Below are 24823 nucleotides of genomic sequence, written 5' to 3'. Positions count from 1 at the left end.
ACCGTCGGATTTTCCGAGGCGAACTCTTAGGGTTTAAAGGACGCTTAGGATATGAGCCTGTCCTCTAGGCCCTTTCGAAACAGCCATTCATTCATCATTCATCATTCTTTAGACTCCTGTTAAAGTTCAGGGCTACGAGCTCTCTACGAGAAAGCGTCTCTTGGTGTAATAAATCACAACCGCCCAGATTCGCCTAGTTGCAGAATGGGTGCTACACCCCACCCCCTTGATTTTAGAAGGTTAGTAACCGTCAAACCAATAGCCGATATGGCTGCGCTAATCTCCACCTGGATATCACACAACATTTTGTACCTTCGAACTACTGCCTACTACCAAGCTTAGGGGGAGCTAGGGAAATGTAGTTCCCCGGGTGAGGAAATTTCCTAATTAACTCTTGCCTTTCCTCGTCACCAAGTCCCTTTTTTGAAATTCCGGACCATATTTTTGAAAGGTTTTTTGGAATTGATGGACTCAAGTTAGACGCCTGAATAACATTCTTTTCAAAAGGAATAATACCTCCTGATCCATACTGATGTCACTATCAGATTCAGAGCTTCGATCGCCAGTGATAAATGATGCTTGGTCACAAATTACATGATCCTCTCGAATTCGAGAAGAACCAGAATCGTCCTCGCGCGTATATGAACTAACAAAGAAAGCAACAGAATCTCGCTCTGTATGATGATCGCGCCGTAAAAGCTTTGCCAACGATGCTAGAGAGGTCTCGTCCTCGGACCTCTCATCGCAGTTTTTACGCAAACTGGAACTTGGCTACGAAACCACGTACCATGGCGGCGGCTGGGACCATCACACTCAAAACTTTTTTGAGATTTGGCAACAACCTCGTGCCTTTGATCGGAAAATTTGTCAACATCACCGTGACCCTGTTTAGCGGATTTGGCCACATCGTCGTGCCGTCGATGCCGCTTATCAGATTGGTCGTCATGTTTCTGCACCTGCGTGGCTTCTAAATCAGTCAGTTCTTAACGTAAAACAATTAATTATTTTTAAATTAACATTATCCTCCTCTTCCTCTGGATACCGGATACAGAAAAACACTATACGTTCGTAACTACGCAACGCGAAACGCTCGGCCGAGCAAACCACGCGAGACGCATGCAGTTTGACACGCAATGAAAGAATAACACGCCGGGATAACGGACCGATGGTAGCGGAGTGCAGGGAACACAAAAAAATCGATATCTTTAAAATGCGTGTAGTTTGAACACGAAGTGGAAGGTACTACGTTTTACTTAATTATGAAGATGAGGCGTAATATAATTGCTATCGCCAAACATTCACAGCGTCTTATTATTTACACAGATTACGCGCGACTTGGGTGACCTGGTCATCTCGTTCCGCGATATAAACGCGACGGCGGGGTTCGCCTCCCGCTCGCTTAAGCGGCGTATTTGCGACGTGCCGTGTGGGCACTATAGTTCATTTCTTAAAAAATAATTGACAACAAATAATTTAATTATGCGCGACTCGGGCGGCCTAATTGTCCCGCCTTTTTCGCTGCAACTTATTATTTAATCAGCAAAAAAAAAACGAACCGCGAATCGCATCTAGAGATACGAAACCTATTCGGGTCGGGGATCCGGTCATTACTATAACAAAACGTTAACAGCGTTTATTATTTACGTAGATTACGCTCGACCTCGGTGACCTAAGCATCTCGCCCCGCGATATAAACGGGACGCCGTCGGCCGGGCTCGCGACGTAGAGTACAGGGGGTGAAAAAAAATTGCAAAAAAAAAGCACAAGCACAAAAACTACCCCCTACCCCACTAAGGGTGACATCTGGCTATCAAAACCTGAGCTATTAATGAGCGACAGCTCTCGTCAAACTAAATGAAAGGGTTGGTTGGGAATCTGTAATACCTAGGGGTGACATCTGGCGACCCAAATCTGAACTATTAATGCGCGACATCTCTCGGATACTGGCTGAAATAAATTAAAGGGTTGCTTGAGAATCTGGAATGTCTACGGGTGACATCTTTCGACCAAAACCTGAACTATTAACGCGCGACATCTCTCGTATATAAAATCAACGCGAAATACTGGTCAGAAAAGGGAAAAAAAAGAAAAAAAAGGGTAAATAAATGAATAGATAAAGAAAAAAGATTGAATTTCTTGCAAAACTGGGTCGCTGGGTGCTTGCAAATTAGTTACCCGTAGTGCTCAGAGTTCTGGAGCGATGGGGGGGGGGGGTCCACGAATAATAAAGAAAATATAGCACTATTTATCCTTAGGGCGCCAGGAAGTAGCAGACCTTCCAGTCTCTCAGATGGTGTGAGGAACCCGATGTTTTACAAAAAAAAGCGAACATTAACTAACTACCATTAAATTTAAATTGGTGCAATCGATAAAAGATAGTCGTGAAGGTTAAGGGGACAAAAAAAGAAGACAGATGAAAACTGGTCCACGTTATTTATTACGCGTCGATAATGAGAAACTACAAATCCGCGACATACCGACCTAAACTCCGCAAAATTCAATTGCCGTCCCCGCAACAAGTTGACAGCCCGTTTAATACGAAATTCCCAAAATAATAGAAATACACAAAGGAAAAAAAAAAGGTCAACACAGGCTTACAGGGGCAATATAGGTAATTATTAAAATAAAAAAAATTCGACCACGATCATACTCAGTATTACCGGTACGTCAACTTCCCGCAAATAATTATACATAACTTTTCAAAGCATTTGTACACAAATTTTCGAGAGTAAAACTACATGATTATTGAATTTCCGTGTCGGTATAGCAAAAAAGGTATCGATTAAATTACCGAGCGTAACAAAAACGGAAAACAAAAAAAAGGGTATGCCTAACAATATCTCGCGTAGCGCTTACATCGAACTGGACGTCACCTCGTTTATTCCCGAAGAGTGCAGTCTACAGGGGGTGTCTGACCTCGCGCAGATCTATCAAGTGAGCCTTTAGTCAAGCAATGATTCAAATGTGCTCCAATATCCAGAGAACACAGGAACTTCGAAGTTTGGATCCTCCCCGAATACGTCAATCCAGAAGCCTCCGAAACGCGAGCCCTCCTAAAGGGGGTACGGGTGCTCTAAGGCGAGTACGGGGCTTCAAGGAGATACGGGTGCTCCAACGAGAGCACGGGTGTTCCAAGGACCCTCAGTAGATGTATAGTGCCGATATAAGCAACAGAAACCGTACATAACCTCAATTTCCTAACCCCCCCGCAGCGGGGGCCCCCCGCGCGTGGCGTCCTAGTGTCCCCCCTGTCTACCAGAGTGCGCTCCGCCCCCCACCCAGCTTGTGTAGTGTCCTGTTTTGCCCCGGTTCCGCCCGTCGCTGCTAGATGTCGCGCGCTTGTGTAGCGTCCTGTTTTGCCCCGGTTCCGCCCGTCGCTGCTAGATGTCGCGCGCTCCGACCGTCGTAGGCCCCCCCGGTAGAGGGCGGTGACGGTGCGGCGCGGTGACGCGGTGGATCGGGAGGATAATTAAATAAACTTGAATTTTAATACATTTTATTTTATTTTATTTATAAAATTGGTCTGGCGAGGAGTTTCTTCTTCTTTTTATGTCGATTCAGTCGACCATCCCATTGTTCCTGTTCCTTGCGTTGTTCTTCTTCCCGTTCCCGGAGGAAATCTAAATACGAAGTGCACTCCTCGCCGTCCCACTCCGTCGACCACCCACCCGGGTACTCCTGCTGCTCCTTTGTTTCTTTTGATCCACCGGGTTGCTCCTGCTGCTGGTGATGTTCCCTTGTCGTTTCATGTCGTACCGGGAATTCTAACCCCCGGTACTCTTTGTGTGATTTGAATATGTGACGCCCTAAGCGATGCGCCAACATAATATGCGACTTGTCATACGGACAAACCGCGATTTTTTCTAGAACAAAACAAAGTATGATATGTAGCGTTTCCTATAAAACACACATTTTTTTTTTTTTAAACAAAACTTCCAAAAAGGGGGGTTATCAAATAATTTTAAAAATTGTTTTTTAAGTTATACGCGCATACCAAAATTCACGTTTCAATTCACTGTCATTTAAATGTACGTGTATTATTGTCAAAAGGGCAAACTGTAATTTTTTAGTACAAAAAATAAACAAAAATATGTATATATTTCGCGTTTTCCCCATAAAACGCACATTTTTGAAACAAAACTTTCAGTAAGTGGGGGGTCATCAAATAATTTTTAAAAAATTGTTTATTTTTTAAAAGCCAAAATTCCCTATTCACTGTCATTTAAAAGATATTAAAAACGCTCAATTTAATTCGATTATTATTGTCAAAAAGGCAAACTGCAATTTTTTAGTACAAAAAATAAAACATATTTCGCGTTTTCCCCATAAAACGCACATTTTTGAAACAAATTTAAAAATTGTTTATTTTTTAAAAGCCAAAATTCCCTTTTCCATTCACTGTCATTTAAAAGCTATTAAAAACACTCAATTTAAATCGGTTATTATGCAACGTAAAAAAGATGAGTATCATATTTTAAAACAGGTAGAAACTAACCAAAAAAGTGATAACCCAAACTGAAACCCACAAGAAAAGACGCGCACTGTATAAAGGTAATTAAAATATAAAACTTACCAGTTGTAGGGTCGTAGGGAAATGGACATCGCACTTCTGTATTCATTGCACTGAATATAGTCTATAATACACATGCAACGTATTTATACACATGCACTCCCTTCCATGGTTGAATTAAAAGTCGAAAGGTCTTCTACCCACAAGCACCAACGCCGATTTGAATAGACGCGATGTTGTCGCCAGACAACCGTGCAGGTAGGAGTCTCAGGGTCAACACGCTTTCACACGGGAACGCAACCGTTTCGGACGTTGGACGAACGTATGTTGCCGCAAAAGATCAAGGCCAACTTGCTTTCATTTTTTACAATCTCCGTATGGGATGTGGAATTTCAAAACGCGCCGAGTCTAAATGTCGAGTTGTTTTGCTTGTTGAGAATAATAATTAATTGCCCCCTTTATATTTGCTCCGTGGGATTAACGTAATGGGAAAAATTTGTTGCAACGCATGTGGAGGTGTCTTCGTTTGTTAACTTTTAGAAAGTATTCTCGCACCGTATAAATACATCTCATTTTTCTCTGTTTTGTCAGTAGTTGTTTTTGGTATTATTCGTGCAACGTGGAAGCTAACTTAGTGGTTTGGTGTTCGTACAAAAAAGCAGTAAGTACCTTTTTTATTGTTTTATTTTAATTCTTTAACATTTGTTATTATTTTATAAAGGTCCTAAAGATCATCTTAGTACTCTCAACCCGTAACCGCAAATAGAATAGCAGCAATCTTAAGCGTAAGTTTTTTTTATTTTTTTAATTTTGAGATAAAATAATTAATAATAATTTATAGATGGACTTAAGTCAACTGAATCAAACCTGTCTTGCAGAAGGTGATTTTGAGCAGCCGATTGTCAAACTGCATGAATTGCCGATAGGCGTTCCGTTTAAAATTACTAGAGCCAAAATTGTTAATACAAAATTTGGCAATTCCGTGTTGCTGCAATTAGAAAATTCCGTAGTATTTCTTCCTACTCGCGTGACAGAAGCTTTCCGTCCGAGACTAGAACACTTTGCGTCGGGGCAGTACAAACTGGTCTACGAGGGATCCAAAGATATTGGAAAGCCCAACTCTTTAAAGAAATTCAAAATAATTCAAAATTAATCAACATATTATACAGGGTAAGTCTTATTTACTGTTATATATTTAATAAACCACGATGCGCGTAAAGCAGATCATTCATAGAGCGCAAATCTTAATTTTAACCTTACAAAAATTAAAAAAGCATATTTCCGACAAGTTCACTCTTAGAGATAGTGATGTGTGGCTTAGGAGACTAAATAAAAATATTGAATCTTGCAACCAAATCGTTTCTAACGAAAAGGATTTCTCTATTGGGTTAAAAAGAAAATTACAAACTACAATTCAACATCTGAAAGCTATTAGAAAAATTATTCTTAATTATCAACATAAGCATTTTGGATTGGGATTACAAAGTAGTAGCCGCGAGACAAACACAAATGAAATGGTTGTATGGGAATCGGTAGCGTCGTGTTTCCAGGGAAGAGTTCAGACTGGTGTCATAATTAATTTACTTCATAAAGATTTAATTCAATTTTTAAACGATTCTCGTCCAATATTTCAACAAAAAATTAGTCAAATTTTAAAGAAATTTTTATTGCTGAAAGTAAATACCACATTTTGCGGTGAATTTATTAAGGCAAAAAATGATGTCCAAGGCGAAGTTGATGTTAAATATCTGAGTACCGGAAATGCTGTAGTTGATTTAGGAACAGAATTGAATGATTGGTTTGTTGAAAATGTGCAAGATAAAATTTTAAATCAAATGTCAGAGTTTCAGGAACGTGATTCCGGGTGGGCTTTAAATAATATTATTTATTTAGAGATTAACATTAATAAATTTGAAATGGGTAACGGGTCATCCTTCGTTGAGTTGCCTAAAGAAATTGCGAATAAAAGGGCTTGTATTAACATTAGAAATGACGATCAAGCGTGTTTTTATTGGTCAGTTGTATGCGGACTCTTTCCAGCACGTTTTCGTCAGTATTTACCCTCTTCATATCCATACTACAAAAGTGTTTTGAAAACTGAAAATTTACAAACACCTATGGAAATGAATAAAATAAGCAAATTTGAAAAAGACAATGATATTTCCATCAATGTTTATATCTTAGAGCTTAATAAAAATGAAAAAACTAGTTTTTATTCCGTGTTACCTGCACGATTAACAAAAGAAAAACGCGAAAAACATTCAAATTTGTTGTTAATACAAAATAAATATTATCCAAAAGTTAATGATTTTGATCCTGATCCGCAAGATAATGATTATGAAGAAATAAAATATCACTATTGTTACATTAAAAATTTGTCTCGATTAGTTTCCTCACAGCTCAGTAAATATAATCACAAGAAATACATTTGCGATAGGTGTTTGAATTATTTCAATAACGAAACTCGTCTACATGACCACGAAACAATATGTTCCAGTTTCAATGAGTATAAAGTGTCTTTTCCCAAATATGATTACGTTGAATTTCGAAACCATATATATAAACAAAGGACTCCGTTTGTAATTTACGCCGATTTTGAGAGTCAATTGAGAAAAGTAAATTTGAAAATTTCAGATAAAACCTCGAAATACCAAAAGCACGAAGCTTACAGTGCTGCATATTACTTTAAATGTTCTTATGATGATTCAATATCATTTTTCAAAAGTTATCGTGGTCTAGATTGTATTGATTGGTTCGTGGAGGAAATATCTAATTTATCAAAATTTGTTCGTTCAAAATTTAAGGATATTATACCAATGGATAGTGAAATTAGTCTAGATCAAAGGTCGAGTCATTGTCATATTTGTGAAAAACCTTTTTTAAAAGAAGATGTTATTGTTCGTGACCATGATCATTTTACTGGTAAATTTAGAGGTTTTGCCCATCAGGCTTGTAATTTAAATTTTAAAAAAATATTTGTAGTGCCCGTAGTATTCCAGAACCTTTCTGGATACGATAGCCACTTCCTGCTTCCGGTTTTAGCAAAAAAAAGCTATGTATCCATAGTTCCGGTTAATAAGGAAAAATACATCTCTTTTACATATTTCGAACCTGATTATAACATAAAATTTAGATTTATAGATTCGTTTAGATTTTTGGGAGCATCTCTGGATAATTTAGTTTCCAGTATGGATAAAAATGAACTATATATTTTAAGAAAAGAATTTTCCGATCTCGACGAATCAAAATTAAATTTACTGTCGCAAAAAGGTATTTTTTGTTACGATTACATCGACCATATAGACAAATTAAATGAAACAACTTTACCCCCGATTGAAGAATTCTATAATAAATTAAGTGAAAGCAATATTAGTGAAGAAAAATATTCCCACGCACAAAGTGTTTGGCAGTCGTTTGAAATAAAAAATTTAGGCGAGTATTCAGATTTGTATTTAAAAACCGACGTTATTCTTCTGGCAGATATATTCGAAAATTTTCGAAAAACTTGTATGGCAACACACGTTTTGGATCCGGCGTGGTATTTCAGTATGCCCGGGTATACATGGGATTGCATGCTTAGATTCACAAAATGTCGTTTAGAACTTTTGCGCGACATTGACCAAATTATGTTTATCGAGCGGGCTATACGAGGTGGAATTTCGGTGTGTGTTGGTAGATATGCGGAGGCCAACAATAAATATATGCCCAACTACGATTCATCCAGGGATGATTCCTATATCATGTACTTTGACGTCAATAACCTCTATGGCAAGGCCATGTGCGAGCCTCTTCCTTACGGAGGATTCGACTGGATGTCTCATCAAGAGATTGATTCATTTAATGTCATGAACATTCCAGATGAATCTTCCCAAGGATATATCCTAGAGGTAGACCTGGAATACCCGCAGAAATTACATGACACACATAGAGATTTTCCATTTTGTGCCGAACATCGAGTGCCCCCCAATTCAAAGTTACCAAAACTAATGACTACTTTGTATAATAAAGAAAAATACGTCATACACTATCGCAATTTAAAACAGGCTCTCAAAAACGGTCTCGTACTAAAGAAAATTCACAAAATATTAAAATTTAACCAATCTCGTTGGTTGAAATGTTATATCGATCATAATAATAAATTAAGAACCCAAGCAAAGACAAAATTTGGTATAAATTTATACAAATTGTTTAATAATGCCGCTTACGGTAAAACAATGGAAAACATTCGCAAGCATCGTATTGTTAAATTTGTTAAAGCGTGGGATGGTCGCTACGGTGCGAAAAATTTAATTTCTAGTCCTAGATTTCACAGTAGAACCATACTTGATAACAATTTGTTGCTTATAGAATTAAAAAAATCGGAACTTTGCTTTAATAAGCCACTTTATATTGGAATGTCCATATTGGATTTGTCGAAAACGACCATGTACGAGTTTCATTATAATTACATGCTTCCAAATTTGGGTCCCGAAAAATGTAAAATTCAATACATGGATACGGACAGTTTCATTTATAATATCAAATGTTATGACGCATATGAAAGCGTTATTAAGGCCGATTTAACAAAATTTGACACGTCTGATTATCCTAATGACAATCCCTATAATATACCGCAAATCAACAAAAAGGTTTTGGGGTTGATGAAGGATGAGACTAATGGCACCATCATTAGTCATTATGCGGGGTTAAGGTCGAAAATGTATACTTTCAAAATTTTAACGGGTTCGGTAGTTAAAAAGTCAAAGGGTATTCAGTACAATATTGTAAAAAATAAAATTTCATTTGATGACTACGTAGAATGCTTAACAAATTTTAGGGAAAAGTACGCCACTCAACGAACCATTCGTTCATACACTCACAATGTATTTAGCATCGAACAAACAAAAGTTGCCTTGAGTCCTTTAGACGATAAACGTTATCTTTTGCCGAATTCATATGAAACGCTTCCGTGGGGACATTATAAAGTGCCGTAATTATTTTTTAATATATTTTTGTTACAGATTATGGTCAAACAACTTACATTAGAAAGCCTTTGTATTATAACAATTTGCGAAAATATTAGGTGTAGTGCTGATTATTTTTCTTTTTAAATTTTTTAACTACTTGAAATATAAAGTGACAAGATTTACAAACTAAAATTTCCGAATATTTTATCCTGTAATAACTGACCCATAAACAGTAAGCGGATTCTCCGTCAAAATCAATGGTTGGAGTTGCCAAAATGCTATTTCTGTAAGACGATCCAAATCTCTTATTCAACAGAATGAATTCTAAATTTAATAAAGAATTGCCATCAGACTGGAGCGCTAATTGTTTAAGGTACTTCCATCTATATTTCGAATAATATTTAAATATTAGTATCGTTAGTTTCCAAGGCAAAGGTGACTCAAGCAAAAAATCAGCACTACACCTAATATTTTCGCAAATTGTTATAATACAAAGGCTTTCTAATGTAAGTTGTTTGACCATAATCTGTAACAAAAATATATTAAAAAATAATTACGGCACTTTATAATGTCCCCACGGAAGCGTTTCATATGAATTCGGCAAAAGATAACGTTTATCGTCTAAAGGACTCAAGGCAACTTTTGTTTGTTCGATGCTAAATACATTGTGAGTGTATGAACGAATGGTTCGTTGAGTGGCGTACTTTTCCCTAAAATTTGTTAAGCATTCTACGTAGTCATCAAATGAAATTTTATTTTTTACAATATTGTACTGAATACCCTTTGACTTTTTAACTACCGAACCCGTTAAAATTTTGAAAGTATACATTTTCGACCTTAACCCCGCATAATTGCGCTTTTTAATACAGACTTGCAAGTGGCGCGGATGCAAGCTCAAGAGTGCAAAAGAAAACTAGAACAATTTAATAATTTAGCATTTAACGAAATTGTAAAATAGTAATAATGTATATAATAAATAAATTATACAATTACAAACTTCTGTGTAATTATTATGCGGTGTTGTGGTGGTGGTAAAAAAGAAAATAGCGTCTAAATATATACATGTTTATTCTTGTTGCAATACAATGGAATACAATCAATACATAAAAGTCTTATCTACAGTTACATATGTTATAATAAAACCACAGTATTAATAGTTCAATGGACTATCAGAAAAGCGTAACTTTTTTCCATATTTCCTCTCATCGTGAAGCATTAAATTACATTCATCTTCAGTTTCTACAGTGAACAAAACTTCTTCAAAGCAGCTTTGACACCAAAATTGTTTATCGTGATATACATCATTCAAATTATTTATATCCAGCTGTAAATGATAGTGATCCAATAAAAGTCTAAAATTTTTCTTTTTAAATTTTTTAACTAGTTGAAATATAAAGTGACAAGATTTACAAACTAAAATTTCCGAATATTTTATCCTGTAATAACTGACCCATAAACAGTAAGCGGATTCTCCGTCAAAATCAATGGTTGGAGTTGAACACAAAACATAGAACGACGGGTACGAAACCCATCGATGTGAGTAAGAGCAACGAAAAGAGAATTTTGAAAACCGCGTATAGTAGCATAAAAATATTCGGTCCTCGTAAACTTAAAGTCGGCGACATCGTTAGAATCAGCAAAGTCAAGCACGTTTTCAACAAAGGTTATACACCGAATTGGACCACGGAATTGTTTAAAATTGTTAAAGTACGGGTTACTAACCCCGTAACGTATTTGCTTCAAGATATGCAGGGTAAACCCATAATGGGCGGATTTTATGAAGAAGAATTGCAGAAGACAGTTAACCCGGACTTATATCTCGTCGAAAAGGTGTTGCGCAGACGAGGCAATATGGTTCTCGTGCGCTGGTTGGGATTGGATAAGTCGCACGATTCGTGGGTAGACAACGTAGACGTTTTGAAATAAATTTAGTCTCGATTTAGAAGTTCTGACATAAATACGTGTATATGATGGCTCAAGAGAAAATTGTGACATCCAACGAATTGTATAATTTATTGGAAAATTTCGAGTTGCAATTTCCTTCATCAGAAGTGCTCCCGTCCAGCTTCGTTCCTGTAGAGCAACAAACCAAAAAATCTGCGACCAAACGAAAACAAAGTGCGTCGGTCGTATCCCGCAAGAAGAAGAAGAAAACTACCACAAGTGAAGCGTTTGCAGCTCCAACGTCATCCGCTGATTGGCTCGAAGTGTTCACGGACGGTAGAGAAAAAAGTGTCATTTGTGAGGCATTCAATTTAAAAAGAAACTTGGCGTCTCAGTTGTCGGGATTAGAGTGCAATATCAACGAAATTGAAACACAAATTGCGCTTTTTAATACAGACTTGCAAGTGGCGCGGATGCAAGCTCAAGAGTGCAAAAGAAAACTAGAACAATTTAATAATTTAGCATTTAACGAAATTGTAAAATAGTAATAATGTATATAATAAATAAATTATACAATTACAAACTTCTGTGTAATTATTATGCGGTGTTGTGGTGGTGGTAAAAAAGAAAATAGCGTCTAAATATATACATGTTTATTCTTGTTGCAATACAATGGAATACAATCAATACATAAAAGTCTTATCTACAGTTACATATGTTATAATAAAACCACAGTATTAATAGTTCAATGGACTATCAGAAAAGCGTAACTTTTTTCCATATTTCCTCTCATCGTGAAGCATTAAATTACATTCATCTTCAGTTTCTACAGTGAACAAAACTTCTTCAAAGCAGCTTTGACACCAAAATTGTTTATCGTGATATACATCATTCAAATTATTTATATCCAGCTGTAAATGATAGTGATCCAATAAAAGTCTAAAATTTTTCTTTTTAAATTTTTTAACTACTTGAAATATAAAGTGACAAGATTTACAAACTAAAATTTCCGAATATTTTATCCTGTAATAACTGACCCATAAACAGTAAGCGGATTCTCCGTCAAAATCAATGGTTGGAGTTGCCAAAATGCTATTTCTGTAAGACGATCCAAATGTCTTATTCAACAGAATGAATTCTAAATTTAATAAAGAATTACCATCAGACTGGAGCGCTAATTGTTTAAGGTACTTCCATCTATATTTCGAATAATATTTAAATATTAGTATCGTTAGTTTCCAAGGCAAAGGTGACTCAAGCAAAAAATCAGCACTACACCTAATATTTTCGCAAATTGTTATAATACAAAGGCTTTCTAATGTAAGTTGTTTGACCATAATCTGTAACAAAAATATATTAAAAAATAATTACGGCACTTTATAATGTCCCCACGGAAGCGTTTCATATGAATTCGGCAAAAGATAACGTTTATCGTCTAAAGGACTCAAGGCAACTTTTGTTTGTTCGATGCTAAATACATTGTGAGTGTATGAACGAATGGTTCGTTGAGTGGCGTACTTTTCCCTAAAATTTGTTAAGCATTCTACGTAGTCATCAAATGAAATTTTATTTTTTACAATATTGTACTGAATACCCTTTGACTTTTTAACTACCGAACCCGTTAAAATTTTGAAAGTATACATTTTCGACCTTAACCCCGCATAATGACTAATGATGGTGCCATTAGTCTCATCCTTCATCAACCCCAAAACCTTTTTGTTGATTTGCGGTATATTATAGGGATTGTCATTAGGATAATCAGACGTGTCAAATTTTGTTAAATCGGCCTTAATAACGCTTTCATATGCGTCATAACATTTGATATTATAAATGAAACTGTCCGTATCCATGTATTGAATTTTACATTTTTCGGGACCCAAATTTGGAAGCATGTAATTATAATGAAACTCGTACATGGTCGTTTTCGACAAATCCAATATGGACATTCCAATATAAAGTGGCTTATTAAAGCAAAGTTCCGATTTTTTTAATTCTATAAGCAACAAATTGTTATCAAGTATGGTTCTACTGTGAAATCTAGGACTAGAAATTAAATTTTTCGCACCGTAGCGACCATCCCACGCTTTAACAAATTTAACAATACGATGCTTGCGAATGTTTTCCATTGTTTTACCGTAAGCGGCATTATTAAACAATTTGTATAAATTTATACCAAATTTTGTCTTTGCTTGGGTTCTTAATTTATTATTATGATCGATATAACATTTCAACCAACGAGATTGGTTAAATTTTAATATTTTGTGAATTTTCTTTAGTACGAGACCGTTTTTGAGAGCCTGTTTTAAATTGCGATAGTGTATGACGTATTTTTCTTTATTATACAAAGTAGTCATTAGTTTTGGTAACTTTGAATTGGGGGGCACTCGATGTTCGGCACAAAATGGAAAATCTCTATGTGTGTCATGTAATTTCTGCGGGTATTCCAGGTCTACCTCTAGGATATATCCTTGGGAAGATTCATCTGGAATGTTCATGACATTAAATGAATCAATCTCTTGATGAGACATCCAGTCGAATCCTCCGTAAGGAAGAGGCTCGCACATGGCCTTGCCATAGAGGTTATTGACGTCAAAGTACATGATATAGGAATCATCCCTGGATGAATCGTAGTTGGGCATATATTTATTGTTGGCCTCCGCATATCTACCAACACACACCGAAATTCCACCTCGTATAGCCCGCTCGATAAACATAATTTGGTCAATGTCGCGCAAAAGTTCTAAACGACATTTTGTGAATCTAAGCATGCAATCCCATGTATACCCGGGCATACTGAAATACCACGCCGGATCCAAAACGTGTGTTGCCATACAAGTTTTTCGAAAATTTTCGAATATATCTGCCAGAAGAATAACGTCGGTTTTTAAATACAAATCTGAATACTCGCCTAAATTTTTTATTTCAAACGACTGCCAAACACTTTGTGCGTGGGAATATTTTTCTTCACTAATATTGCTTTCACTTAATTTATTATAGAATTCTTCAATCGGGGGTAAAGTTGTTTCATTTAATTTGTCTATATGGTCGATGTAATCGTAACAAAAAATACCTTTTTGCGACAGTAAATTTAATTTTGATTCGTCGAGATCGGAAAATTCTTTTCTTAAAATATATAGTTCATTTTTATCCATACTGGAAACTAAATTATCCAGAGATGCTCCCAAAAATCTAAACGAATCTATAAATCTAAATTTTATGTTATAATCAGGTTCGAAATATGTAAAAGAGATGTATTTTTCCTTATTAACCGGAACTATGGATACATAGCTTTTTTTTGCTAAAACCGGAAGCAGGAAGTGGCTATCGTATCCAGAAAGGTTCTGGAATACTACGGGCACTACAAATATTTTTTTAAAATTTAAATTACAAGCCTGATGGGCAAAACCTCTAAATTTACCAGTAAAATGATCATGGTCACGAACAATAACATCTTCTTTTAAAAAAGGTTTTTCACAAATATGACAATGACTCGACCTTTGATCTAGACTAATTTCACTATCCATTGGTATAATATCCTTAAATTTTGAACGAACAAATTTTGATAAATTAGATATTTCCTCCACGAACCAATCAATACAATCTAGACCACGATAACTTTTGAAAAATGATATTGAATCATCATAAGAACATTTAAAGTAATATGCAGCACTGTAAGCTTCGTGCTTTTGGTATTTCGAGGTTTTATCTGAAATTTTCAAATTTACTTTTCTCAATTGACTCTCAAAATCGGCGTAAATTACAAACGGAGTCCTTTGTTTATATATATGGTTTCGAAATTCAACGTAATCATATTTGGGAAAAGACACTTTATACTCATTGAAACTGGAACATATTGTTTCGTGGTCATGTAGACGAGTTTCGTTATTGAAATAATTCAAACACCTATCGCAAATGTATTTCTTGTGATTATATTTACTGAGCTGTGAGGAAACTAATCGAGACAAATTTTTAATGTAACAATAGTGATATTTTATTTCTTCATAATCATTATCTTGCGGATCAGGATCAAAATCATTAACTTTTGGATAATATTTATTTTGTATTAACAACAAATTTGAATGTTTTTCGCGTTTTTCTTTTGTTAATCGTGCAGGTAACACGGAATAAAAACTAGTTTTTTCATTTTTATTAAGCTCTAAGATATAAACATTGATGGAAATATCATTGTCTTTTTCAAATTTGCTTATTTTATTCATTTCCATAGGTGTTTGTAAATTTTCAGTTTTCAAAACACTTTTGTAGTATGGATATGAAGAGGGTAAATACTGACGAAAACGTGCTGGAAAGAGTCCGCATACAACTGACCAATAAAAACACGCTTGATCGTCATTTCTAATGTTAATACAAGCCCTTTTATTCGCAATTTCTTTAGGCAACTCAACGAAGGATGACCCGTTACCCATTTCAAATTTATTAATGTTAATCTCTAAATAAATAATATTATTTAAAGCCCACCCGGAATCACGTTCCTGAAACTCTGACATTTGATTTAAAATTTTATCTTGGACATTTTCAACAAACCAATCATTCAATTCTGTTCCTAAATCAACTACAGCATTTCCGGTACTCAGATATTTAACATCAACTTCGCCTTGGACATCATTTTTTGCCTTAATAAATTCACCGCAAAATGTGGTATTTACTTTCAGCAATAAAAATTTCTTTAAAATTTGACTAATTTTTTGTTGAAATATTGGACGACAATCGTTTAAAAATTGAATTAAATCTTTATGAAGTAAATTAATTATGACACCAGTCTGAACTCTTCCCTGGAAACACGACGCTACCGATTCCCATACAACCATTTCATTTGTGTTTGTCTCGCGGCTACTACTTTGTAATCCCAATCCAAAATGCTTATGTTGATAATTAAGAATAATTTTTCTAATAGCTTTCAGATGTTGAATTGTAGTTTGTAATTTTCTTTTTAACCCAATAGATAAATCCTTTTCGTTAGAAACGATTTGGTTGCAAGATTCAATATTTTTATTTAGTCTCCTAAGCCACACATCACTATCTCTAAGAGTGAACTTGTCGGAAATATGCTTTTTTAATTTTTGTAAGGTTAAAATTAAGATTTGCGCTCTATGAATGATCTGCTTTACGCGCATCGTGGTTTATTAAATATATAACAGTAAATAAGACTTACCCTGTATAATATGTTGATTAATTTTGAATTATTTTGAATTTCTTTAAAGAGTTGGGCTTTCCAATATCTTTGGATCCCTCGTAGACCAGTTTGTACTGCCCCGACGCAAAGTGTTCTAGTCTCGGACGGAAAGCTTCTGTCACGCGAGTAGGAAGAAATACTACGGAATTTTCTAATTGCAGCAACACGGAATTGCCAAATTTTGTATTAACAATTTTGGCTCTAGTAATTTTAAACGGAACGCCTATCGGCAATTCATGCAGTTTGACAATCGGCTGCTCAAAATCACCTTCTGCAAGACAGGTTTGATTCAGTTGACTTAAGTCCATCTATAAATTATTATTAATTATTTTATCTCAAAATAAAAAAAATAAAAAAAACTTACGCTTAAGATTGCTGCTATTCTATTTGCGGTTACGGGTTGAGAGTACTAAGATGATCTTTAGGACCTTTATAAAATAATAACAAATGTTAAAGAATTAAAATAAAACAATAAAAAAGGTACTTACTGCTTTTTTGTACGAACACCAAACCACTAAGTTAGCTTCCACGTTGCACGAATAATACCAAAAACAACTACTGACAAAACAGAGAAAAATGAGATGTATTTATACGGTGCGAGAATACTTTCTAAAAGTTAACAAACGAAGACACCTCCACATGCGTTGCAACAAATTTTTCCCATTACGTTAATCCCACGGAGCAAATATAAAGGGGGCAATTAATTATTATTCTCAACAAGCAAAACAACTCGACATTTAGACTCGGCGCGTTATGAAATTCCACATCCCATACGGAGATTGTAAAAAATGAAAGCAAGTTGGCCTTGATCTTTTGCGGCAACATACGTTCGTCCAACGTCCGAAGCGGTTGCGTTCCCGTGTGAAAGCGTGTTGACCTTGAGACTCCTACCTGCACGGTTGTCTGGCGACAACATCGCGTCTATTCAAATCGGCGTTGGTGCTTGTGGGTAGAAGACCTTTTCGACTTTTAATTCAACCATGGAAGGGAGTGCATGTGTATAAATACGTTGCATGTGTATTATAGACTATATTCAGTGCAATGAATACAGAAGTGCGATGTCCATTTCCCTACGACCCTACAACTGGTAAGTTTTATATTTTAATTACCTTTATACAGTGCGCGTCTTTTCTTGTGGGTTTCAGTTTGGGTTATCACTTTTTTGGTTAGTTTCTACCTGTTTTTAAAATATGATACTCATCTTTTTTACGTTGCATAATAACCGATTTAAATTGAGTGTTTTTAATAGCTTTTAAATGACAGTGAATGGAAAAGGGAATTTTGGCTTTTAAAAAATAAACAATTTTTAAATTTGTTTCAAAAATGTGCGTTTTATGGGGAAAACGCGAAATATGTTTTATTTTTTGTACTAAAAAATTGCAGTTTGCCTTTTTGACAATAATAATCGAATTAAATTGAGCGTTTTTAATATCTTTTAAATGACAGTGAATAGGGAATTTTGGCTTTTAAAAAATAAACAATTTTTTAAAAATTATTTGATGACCCCCACTTACTGAAAGTTTTGTTTCAAAAATGTGCGTTTTATGGGGAAAACGCGAAATATATACATATTTTTGTTTATTTTTTGTACTAAAAAATTACAGTTTGCCCTTTTGACAATAATACACGTACATTTAAATGACAGTGAATTGAAACGTGAATTTTGGTATGCGCGTATAACTTAAAAAACAATTTTTAAAATTATTTGATAACCCCCCTTTTTGGAAGTTTTGTTTAAAAAAAAAAATGTGTGTTTTATAGGAAACGCTACATATCATACTTTGTTTTGTTCTAGAAAAAATCGCGGTTTGTCCGTATGACAAGTCGCATATTATGTTGGCGCATCGCTTAGGGCGTCACATATTCAAATCACACAAAGAGTACCGGGGGTTAGAATTCCCGGTACGACATGAAACGACAAGGGAACATCACCAGCAGCAGGAGCAACCCGGTGGATCAAAAGAAGAGCAGCAGGAGTACCCGGGTGGGTGGTCGACGGAGTGGGACGGCGAGGAGTGCACTTCGTATTTAGATTTCCTCCGGGAACGGGAAGAAGAACAACGCAAGGAACAGGAACAATGGGATGGTCGACTGAATCGACATAAAAAGAAGAAGAAACTCCTCGCCAGACCAATTTTATAAATAAAATAAAATAAAATGTATTAAAATTCAAGTTTATTTAATTATCCTCCCGATCCACCGCGTCACCGCGCCGCACCGTCACCGCCCTCTACCGGGGGGGCCTACGACGGTCGGAGCGCGCGACATCTAGCAGCGACGGGCGGAACCGGGGCAAAACAGGACGCTACACAAGCGCGCGACATCTAGCAGCGACGGGCGGAACCGGGGCAAAACAGGACACTACACAAGCTGGGTGGGGGGCGGAGCGCACTCTGGTAGACAGGGGGGACACTAGGACGCCACGCGCGGGGGGCCCCCGCTGCGGGGGGGTTAGGAAATTGAGGTTATGTACGGTTTCTGTTGCTTATATCGGCACTATACATCTACTATAATTAATTCTAACATTAATAATTCGCATTGGTTCGTCTAAATATAACTTAAGTCAATCTTCGATTTAATGAAATTTTTAATATTATTTTAAAAAAATGTAAAAAATTTAATTTAATTTTAAGTATTCTAGTCTTATTAAACAAGTTAAACAGTAACAATTTATTGAAAGAAATATATGGTGGTCAGTAACGATGTATAGAACTTAAAGTTGGCATTACCGTTCAAGATGGCGACCGATTTAACAGCTGTCAAGTGATTTATTCTCAGTTTGGTTTGGCAATTCATCATGAATAGACTCACGCCTGAAAAACGCTTGCAAATAGTGCAATTTTATTTCGAAAATAATGGTTCTGTGCGGAATACGAATTTTGTTTAGCGATGAAGCGCACTTCTCGTTGAATGGCTACGTCAACAAACAATACTGTCGCATTTGGAGCGAAGCTAATCCTCAAATGTCGACACACCGTTACATCCAGAAAAACTGACTGTTTGGTGCGCTTTATGGGCTGGTGGAATCATTGGTCCGTACTTCTTCAAAAACGATGATGGCCAGAACGTTACAGTCAATGGTGATCGGTATAGAGCTTTGATTAATAACTCTTTTATTCCTGAATTGAATAACCATGATGTCCAGGAGATGTGGTTTCAAAAAGACGACGCAACATGTCACACAGCTCGTACCACAATAGATTTATTGAAAGACACGTTTGGTGACCGCCTAATTTCACGTTTTGGACCTGTGAATTGGCCTCCAAGATCTTGTGATTTAACACCGCTAGACTACTTTCTGTGGGGCTATGTAAAGTCATTGGTCTATGCGGATAAGCCACAAACGCTTGATCATTTGGAGGACAACATTCGCCGTGTTATTGCCGATATACGGCCACAAATGTTGGAAAAAGTCATCGAAAATTGGACGTCCAGATTGGACTACATCCGCGCCAGCTGTGGCGGTCATATGCTAGAAATCATATTTAAAATGTAATGCCACAAGATTATCTTTCGGATAAATAAAATTCATGTCAATCGAATAATCCATCGTTGTTTTATTGCAACTTAAAGTTCTATACATCGAAAAAAATCACCCCTTACTTGCAGCTTATTGTTCTAACTTTAGTTATGCTTAGCTATATTTTTATAGTATTGTACACGTTATCTTGTGAATACATTAATGCGTGCAGACCTATAGTATCCTTGGTGGTCACCAAATATTTAAATAGAAAAACAAATAAATTAGAATAATTGTAATGAATTAACAATATAACATGCGAAAATTTGAAGTTCATCTGGGTTCCAGTGCCTGTCAGGTTTATCGTCCTCTCTTAGTCTCACGTAGCCAACTAAAGTATGGAGAGCTTTGACTAATGGAACAGACAGCAATTCAGCGCCCAGAGTAGGAGCCAACTGTACAATTCGGAGAATTTTATTTTTAGAACTAAAATTAAAGTAAGTAAATGATCACCATAAGGTAGGTAAATACTTTTGTTAAAAGGATTTAAGAAACCTGGCATAGAACATTGACAGATCGTGGACTCACATTTATTTTGAATAATTGCATTAATTATCATTTGGGATCATACAGTGTTATGACGTTTAATTCAAAGTAACATCAAGCCATCAAAGTTCTGATGTAAAAAACCAACATCCTCGCCAAAATACAAACAAAGAGCCATAAAAGCCAATATCAGCCAATAAAATCAGTTTTTGTGCATTTCACACATGTCTGATTCCAAATTTTAAAAAATTCGCATACGATTTTTCTTTGGATCTCTCAAAGAGTTGCCTTTACTTAATAAGTTGTTTATTGTCGACAAGGTAATATTTAACCTCTCTATTTAGTTTTCTTAAATGAGTTTGGAACCACCTTTCTTGTAGAAATAATTTCATTTCAAGATTTGTCAAACTGCATGAACACAAAAAACTACTAAGCGTTGCCGTATGAACACGCCATGTAAATTTGTTATAATCGATCAGAAAATTAATTTCGTTTGATATTACAATGATCCAAATGACATTAGGCTCGTATTAACAATATTTATACATGACATCGTTTTAACACCATAATAAAAACACTATATCAAAATTAATATTTCTAGTAATTTTCTTTTCTCACCGTTTGTTAAATTTGTCATAAAGCGTTAATTTTATTTTTTTTTTCCTTTGATGGCCTTAGGATAATGTTTTTTTTCCTAGATACGCGCACATCTTAGACTACTTCGAGAAGAAGGTTAAAGTTGGTTTAAGTGTAAGTTTAAAATGTTAAAATGTTACAAAGCTGCGTTTCTCTTTTCATTTACATGTGCAGTGAATAAACAGATTGCAGAATATTTCCCCCTCATTATCGATATAGGTGACGTATTGAGATTTTCGCTTGAGCACAATTTAATATAAGATCATTAATGGCGCGTGCAATTATGTTGCGTTAATTAAGGTATATTCAAGAGAGTTTGATGTATATGACTGTAACATTTAATACCAAGCCGCGACACAAAAAGAAACAGCGAGTTAGTCTCAACGCATTAAAAAATATATAACCGGTCTCCCCAATGAATTGCCATTAATACTCCGCCATTACAGTAAAATTTTATAAAACCTCAGGTGCGTTCTGCTCTTTTATAGCGGGCATAACTTTTCGTTGAGTTCTATTTGAATAACCGATATTCCAATGTAAAGCCCGTTAATATTCGTTTCGCAAATGAATATGGGGGATTAAAACAAAGAAAATTCCGAGGTTACATGTAGATACAGAGTAATTCGAGCTATACAAAATTCGTGGCTTTTAAAAAAAAAATTTTTTAGGATGTAGGGGAGTATAGCAAGATGTCTCAAACTGGACACCCTTTATAAGTTGGAAAATCACTAAATTAGGTTAGGTTTTGACAAACATCAAATGATTAATAAAAAAAACCGTTATGGTGGCTTTAAAATACCACCTAATTATTAAATTAATCACTAAAAGTGTCCGGCACTGGTTCATAAAAGTAAATGAAATAGCTCCATTTGTATTTATTGAACAAAATAAATTGCTTGTTGTTAATTGTTCACTTAATTGTTAATTATTTTAATAAACAAAAATAACATTTAATCCGAACAACAGCAACATTTAATAACACTAGAGACTCCATGCCAATGTACATGCCTATGCCAAAAGTACAGCTTTTTGAAAGTCACGTAGTTCGGCTACAGTGTACCTTGTCGTATATTGCGATTAGGTTTATTTTTTGTCCAGTTTTCCTTAAAATATTAGTCACTCAGCTAATGAAAATTTAACAACAAGCGAGCAAGTCACAATCAGTTTGTACTTGAAAATTCCGCACAAAGCAACGAGAATTTAAATCCTTCACGGAAAGAAAGATTTTCCGGGGGATTTTCCGGGATTACTCGGTATTCCTTTTAAAGTGCATGTGCTCCTGCAATCTGCTCTTGCATAGAGGCATATTACGGAAAACTTGATCCGAAATGCGCTGTGACTTATTAGCTTGCGCGTGGCAAACAAAAGGAGCTACTCGTTTAATTTGTAAATGTGACACGTTTCACAATAATCCATCCAGATTTATTTCCAAGATGTAAAATAATAGAAATAAATTGTTATAAAGTGATTTTGAATGTATGGCCTGTATACTTTTAAGTATAAGGTGACGTCATGTTTACAACATAGTTGACAGACACACAAATTGTCGTTAAAAAGGAAGGATTTAAAGCCTCAGTAACACAGATAAAATTAAAATTAAATACACCCAATAAGACAAATTTCTAGTCTCTTATAGGTTATCTTGATGTATTTTGGTATTATTTTACTACTTTTTGTAAGAAATTTCGTACACATTTTTTTCGTTTTAATTATTAGTTTTTAAATTTTATTTTATTACAATCGTTAAGTTGGTTTTGATAAATGTAAAATGAATAAAATTTTATAAAACTTTTTTTATCTTGTCCAGGGTTGTTCTTATCAAAGATGATTTTAAAGGATTTCGCAATGATGTGTGCTAATTTCAAAGAAACATCGATATTCAGATAATATGCAATCAATCTTCTGCACGCAGAGAAAAAAAATTGATGAAAATCTAACCCTGGGTAGACAATTTGAGTAAAAAAAATTGTGTGGTAAATAGTATATTTTTCAACAAATTTGGTTAGACACGAAGGGAGTAGACACGAAGGAAGAATAGGGAGTAGAAAAAATAATATACAAACTAATATGAACATTCCAAAGAAATATTTGTTTTTTCAGAAAAAAAAGTTTATCATCTAATTTTTACGCCAAATCTTATATTAAGAATATATTATTATAACAGGTTCGAAAGAGCAATTCTATATTACAACTTAATGAATGTTTTCGTTAGCAATGATTATTATACTTTAATGGGAAAATGAAGATGACATTGGCTGATATATTACGACCATGAGTATATACGCTCCAAGCGAAACCAGATATCTTACATAGCATTACTCGTGCTCCTATAAAAAGTATCGAGAATATATTTTAGAAATTTTAGCTAGCCATTTAGTTTGTGGGTACTGAATGCCTTTGTAAACTAGATAATGTAGGAAGGGAATTTGTTTTCCGCATATGTGGGCGAGCTGTGCTTTACACTATTTGAATTCGTTAATTTATTCATTATTTAGTTCATAATAATTCTCGCACAAAGAATATTTCCTAGAAGCGTATAGGTTTTTAATGAGGCAATAATCTTATGTATTCACGGCAATTAATCGGCTCAGCTGACTTGTTAAGAAAAAAATGCTTGCCGACAATATGTCAGCATAATAATTTTATTTTGAATTCATTAATAAATATCATAACCAAGGTCGCACGTCCATTGTTATTATTTTGTTACAGATCTTATTATTTATATTGAAAATATAATTACAGAGAGGTGTTTTCTTGTTCGAATGCACTTGATATAATTCGAATATAAAGTCTACAAAATTTATTATTTATTTATTAAATATGTTCATCAGAGTCTGGAGAAAAAAAATGTTTTAAAAAATTATAAGAAATTATCATCTGGGAAAGAAATAGTAAAAACCCTTCGCAACTGGCTTTATGTTTTATTATATGCATTACTCTTTTTCCTTTCATGATTTCTTTCTCCAAACTTAAGTTTTCATTGTATTGACTGAGATGAACTAGTGTAATCCGAATCAACATCTAATTTTGGTGATTATGTGATTATATTTATATTCGTGAAATTACTAGTAAAATCTCTTTTGAGCTGACAGTGATGGGACCAGAAAAATTGTCCGTACAAGAGAGGTGTCCGCTTACGAGGGAACTCAATCACAAAATATAGAAGTAGCTGCAAATAAAACACAAAAGAGTAAAAACACTTTATACGCATATATTGTACATTCATATTATAACAAAATAAAAAACAAATAAGAACAGAACAAACCAAAAACAAATAGAAACAAATTCAACAGATTAAAATATAAAATATTATGCATATTAAATTTGGTGTTTATGGGCAATATAAAAATAAGAAAAAAAACAAATTCTACAGAAACATACATCGCTTTAAATTTTATTTGTAAAATAAATCATCCAATGTGGTTTATCTGGATTTCTTTCTGAAAATACTATCTTGAACATGTATTTCTAAGTTCGATAACATTACAAAAGCTTTATTTTCACAAAACAATTTTAATTATTTTTCTGTAGATGTAGATGTAGGCCTAGATGCTAATCTTCCATGGGTTCCTCATCGTAAGATTAATCGATTTCCTGAACTTAAAAAAGTAAATGGCGTCGAGCATTTTTTAAAATTTAACTAAGTCGTA

The 24823-nt window shown here is 35.0% G+C and overlaps 3 protein-coding genes across 3 annotated transcripts; 1 reads left to right on the top strand and 2 right to left on the bottom strand.

Annotated features, from left to right (window-relative positions):
- Positions 1–3310: 3310 nt before the first annotated feature.
- On the bottom strand, positions 3311–4767 carry LOC132701349 (uncharacterized). Its single transcript, XM_060669179.1, has 2 exons — positions 4574–4767; positions 3311–3863 (listed from the first exon to the last, which is right to left on the bottom strand). Exons 1-2 carry the CDS (start codon positions 4617–4619, stop codon positions 3511–3513), a joined length of 399 nt encoding a protein of 132 aa, XP_060525162.1. The 5' UTR covers positions 4620–4767; the 3' UTR covers positions 3311–3510.
- A 7085-nt stretch (positions 4768–11852) lies between these two features.
- Positions 11853–14838, bottom strand: LOC132701315 (uncharacterized). Its single transcript, XM_060669122.1, has 2 exons — positions 12338–14838; positions 11853–12279 (listed from the first exon to the last, which is right to left on the bottom strand). Exon 1 carries the CDS (start codon positions 14490–14492, stop codon positions 12708–12710), a length of 1785 nt encoding a protein of 594 aa, XP_060525105.1. The 5' UTR covers positions 14493–14838; the 3' UTR covers positions 11853–12279; positions 12338–12707.
- Positions 14839–17479: 2641 nt separating this feature from the next.
- LOC132701316 (uncharacterized) lies at positions 17480–18673 on the top strand. The gene is made up of 2 exons (XM_060669123.1): positions 17480–17618; positions 18327–18673. The coding sequence occupies exons 1-2, from the start codon at positions 17573–17575 to the stop codon at positions 18671–18673; spliced, it is 393 nt and encodes a 130-aa protein (XP_060525106.1). The 5' UTR covers positions 17480–17572.
- The last annotated feature ends 6150 nt before the right edge of the window (positions 18674–24823 follow it).

Source organism: Cylas formicarius, unplaced genomic scaffold (assembly GCF_029955315.1).
Source record: "Cylas formicarius isolate icCylForm1 unplaced genomic scaffold, icCylForm1.1 PGA_scaffold_4__25_contigs__length_36172078, whole genome shotgun sequence".
NCBI classification, from domain to species: Eukaryota; Metazoa; Arthropoda; class Insecta; order Coleoptera; family Brentidae; genus Cylas; species Cylas formicarius.
The sequence above is the reverse complement of the archived record's forward strand: the minus strand, read 5'-3'. Positions and strand labels throughout refer to the sequence as shown.

Coding starts and splice junctions, on each gene's coding strand:
- LOC132701315 (XM_060669122.1), bottom strand. CDS start 14,492: ATGGATAAAAATGAACTATATATTTTAAGAAAAGAATTTTCCGATCTC.
- LOC132701349 (XM_060669179.1), bottom strand. CDS start 4,619: ATGAATACAGAAGTGCGATGTCCATTTCCCTACGACCCTACAACTG. Junction 3,864..4,573: donor TCCCTACGACCCTACAACTG/GTAAGTTTTATA, acceptor GTTTTGTTCTAG/AAAAAATCGCGGTTTGTCCG.
- LOC132701316 (XM_060669123.1), top strand. CDS start 17,573: ATGAATACAGAAGTGCGATGTCCATTTCCCTACGACCCTACAACTG. Junction 17,619..18,326: donor TCCCTACGACCCTACAACTG/GTAAGTTTTATA, acceptor GTTTTGTTCTAG/AAAAAATCGCGGTTTGTCCG.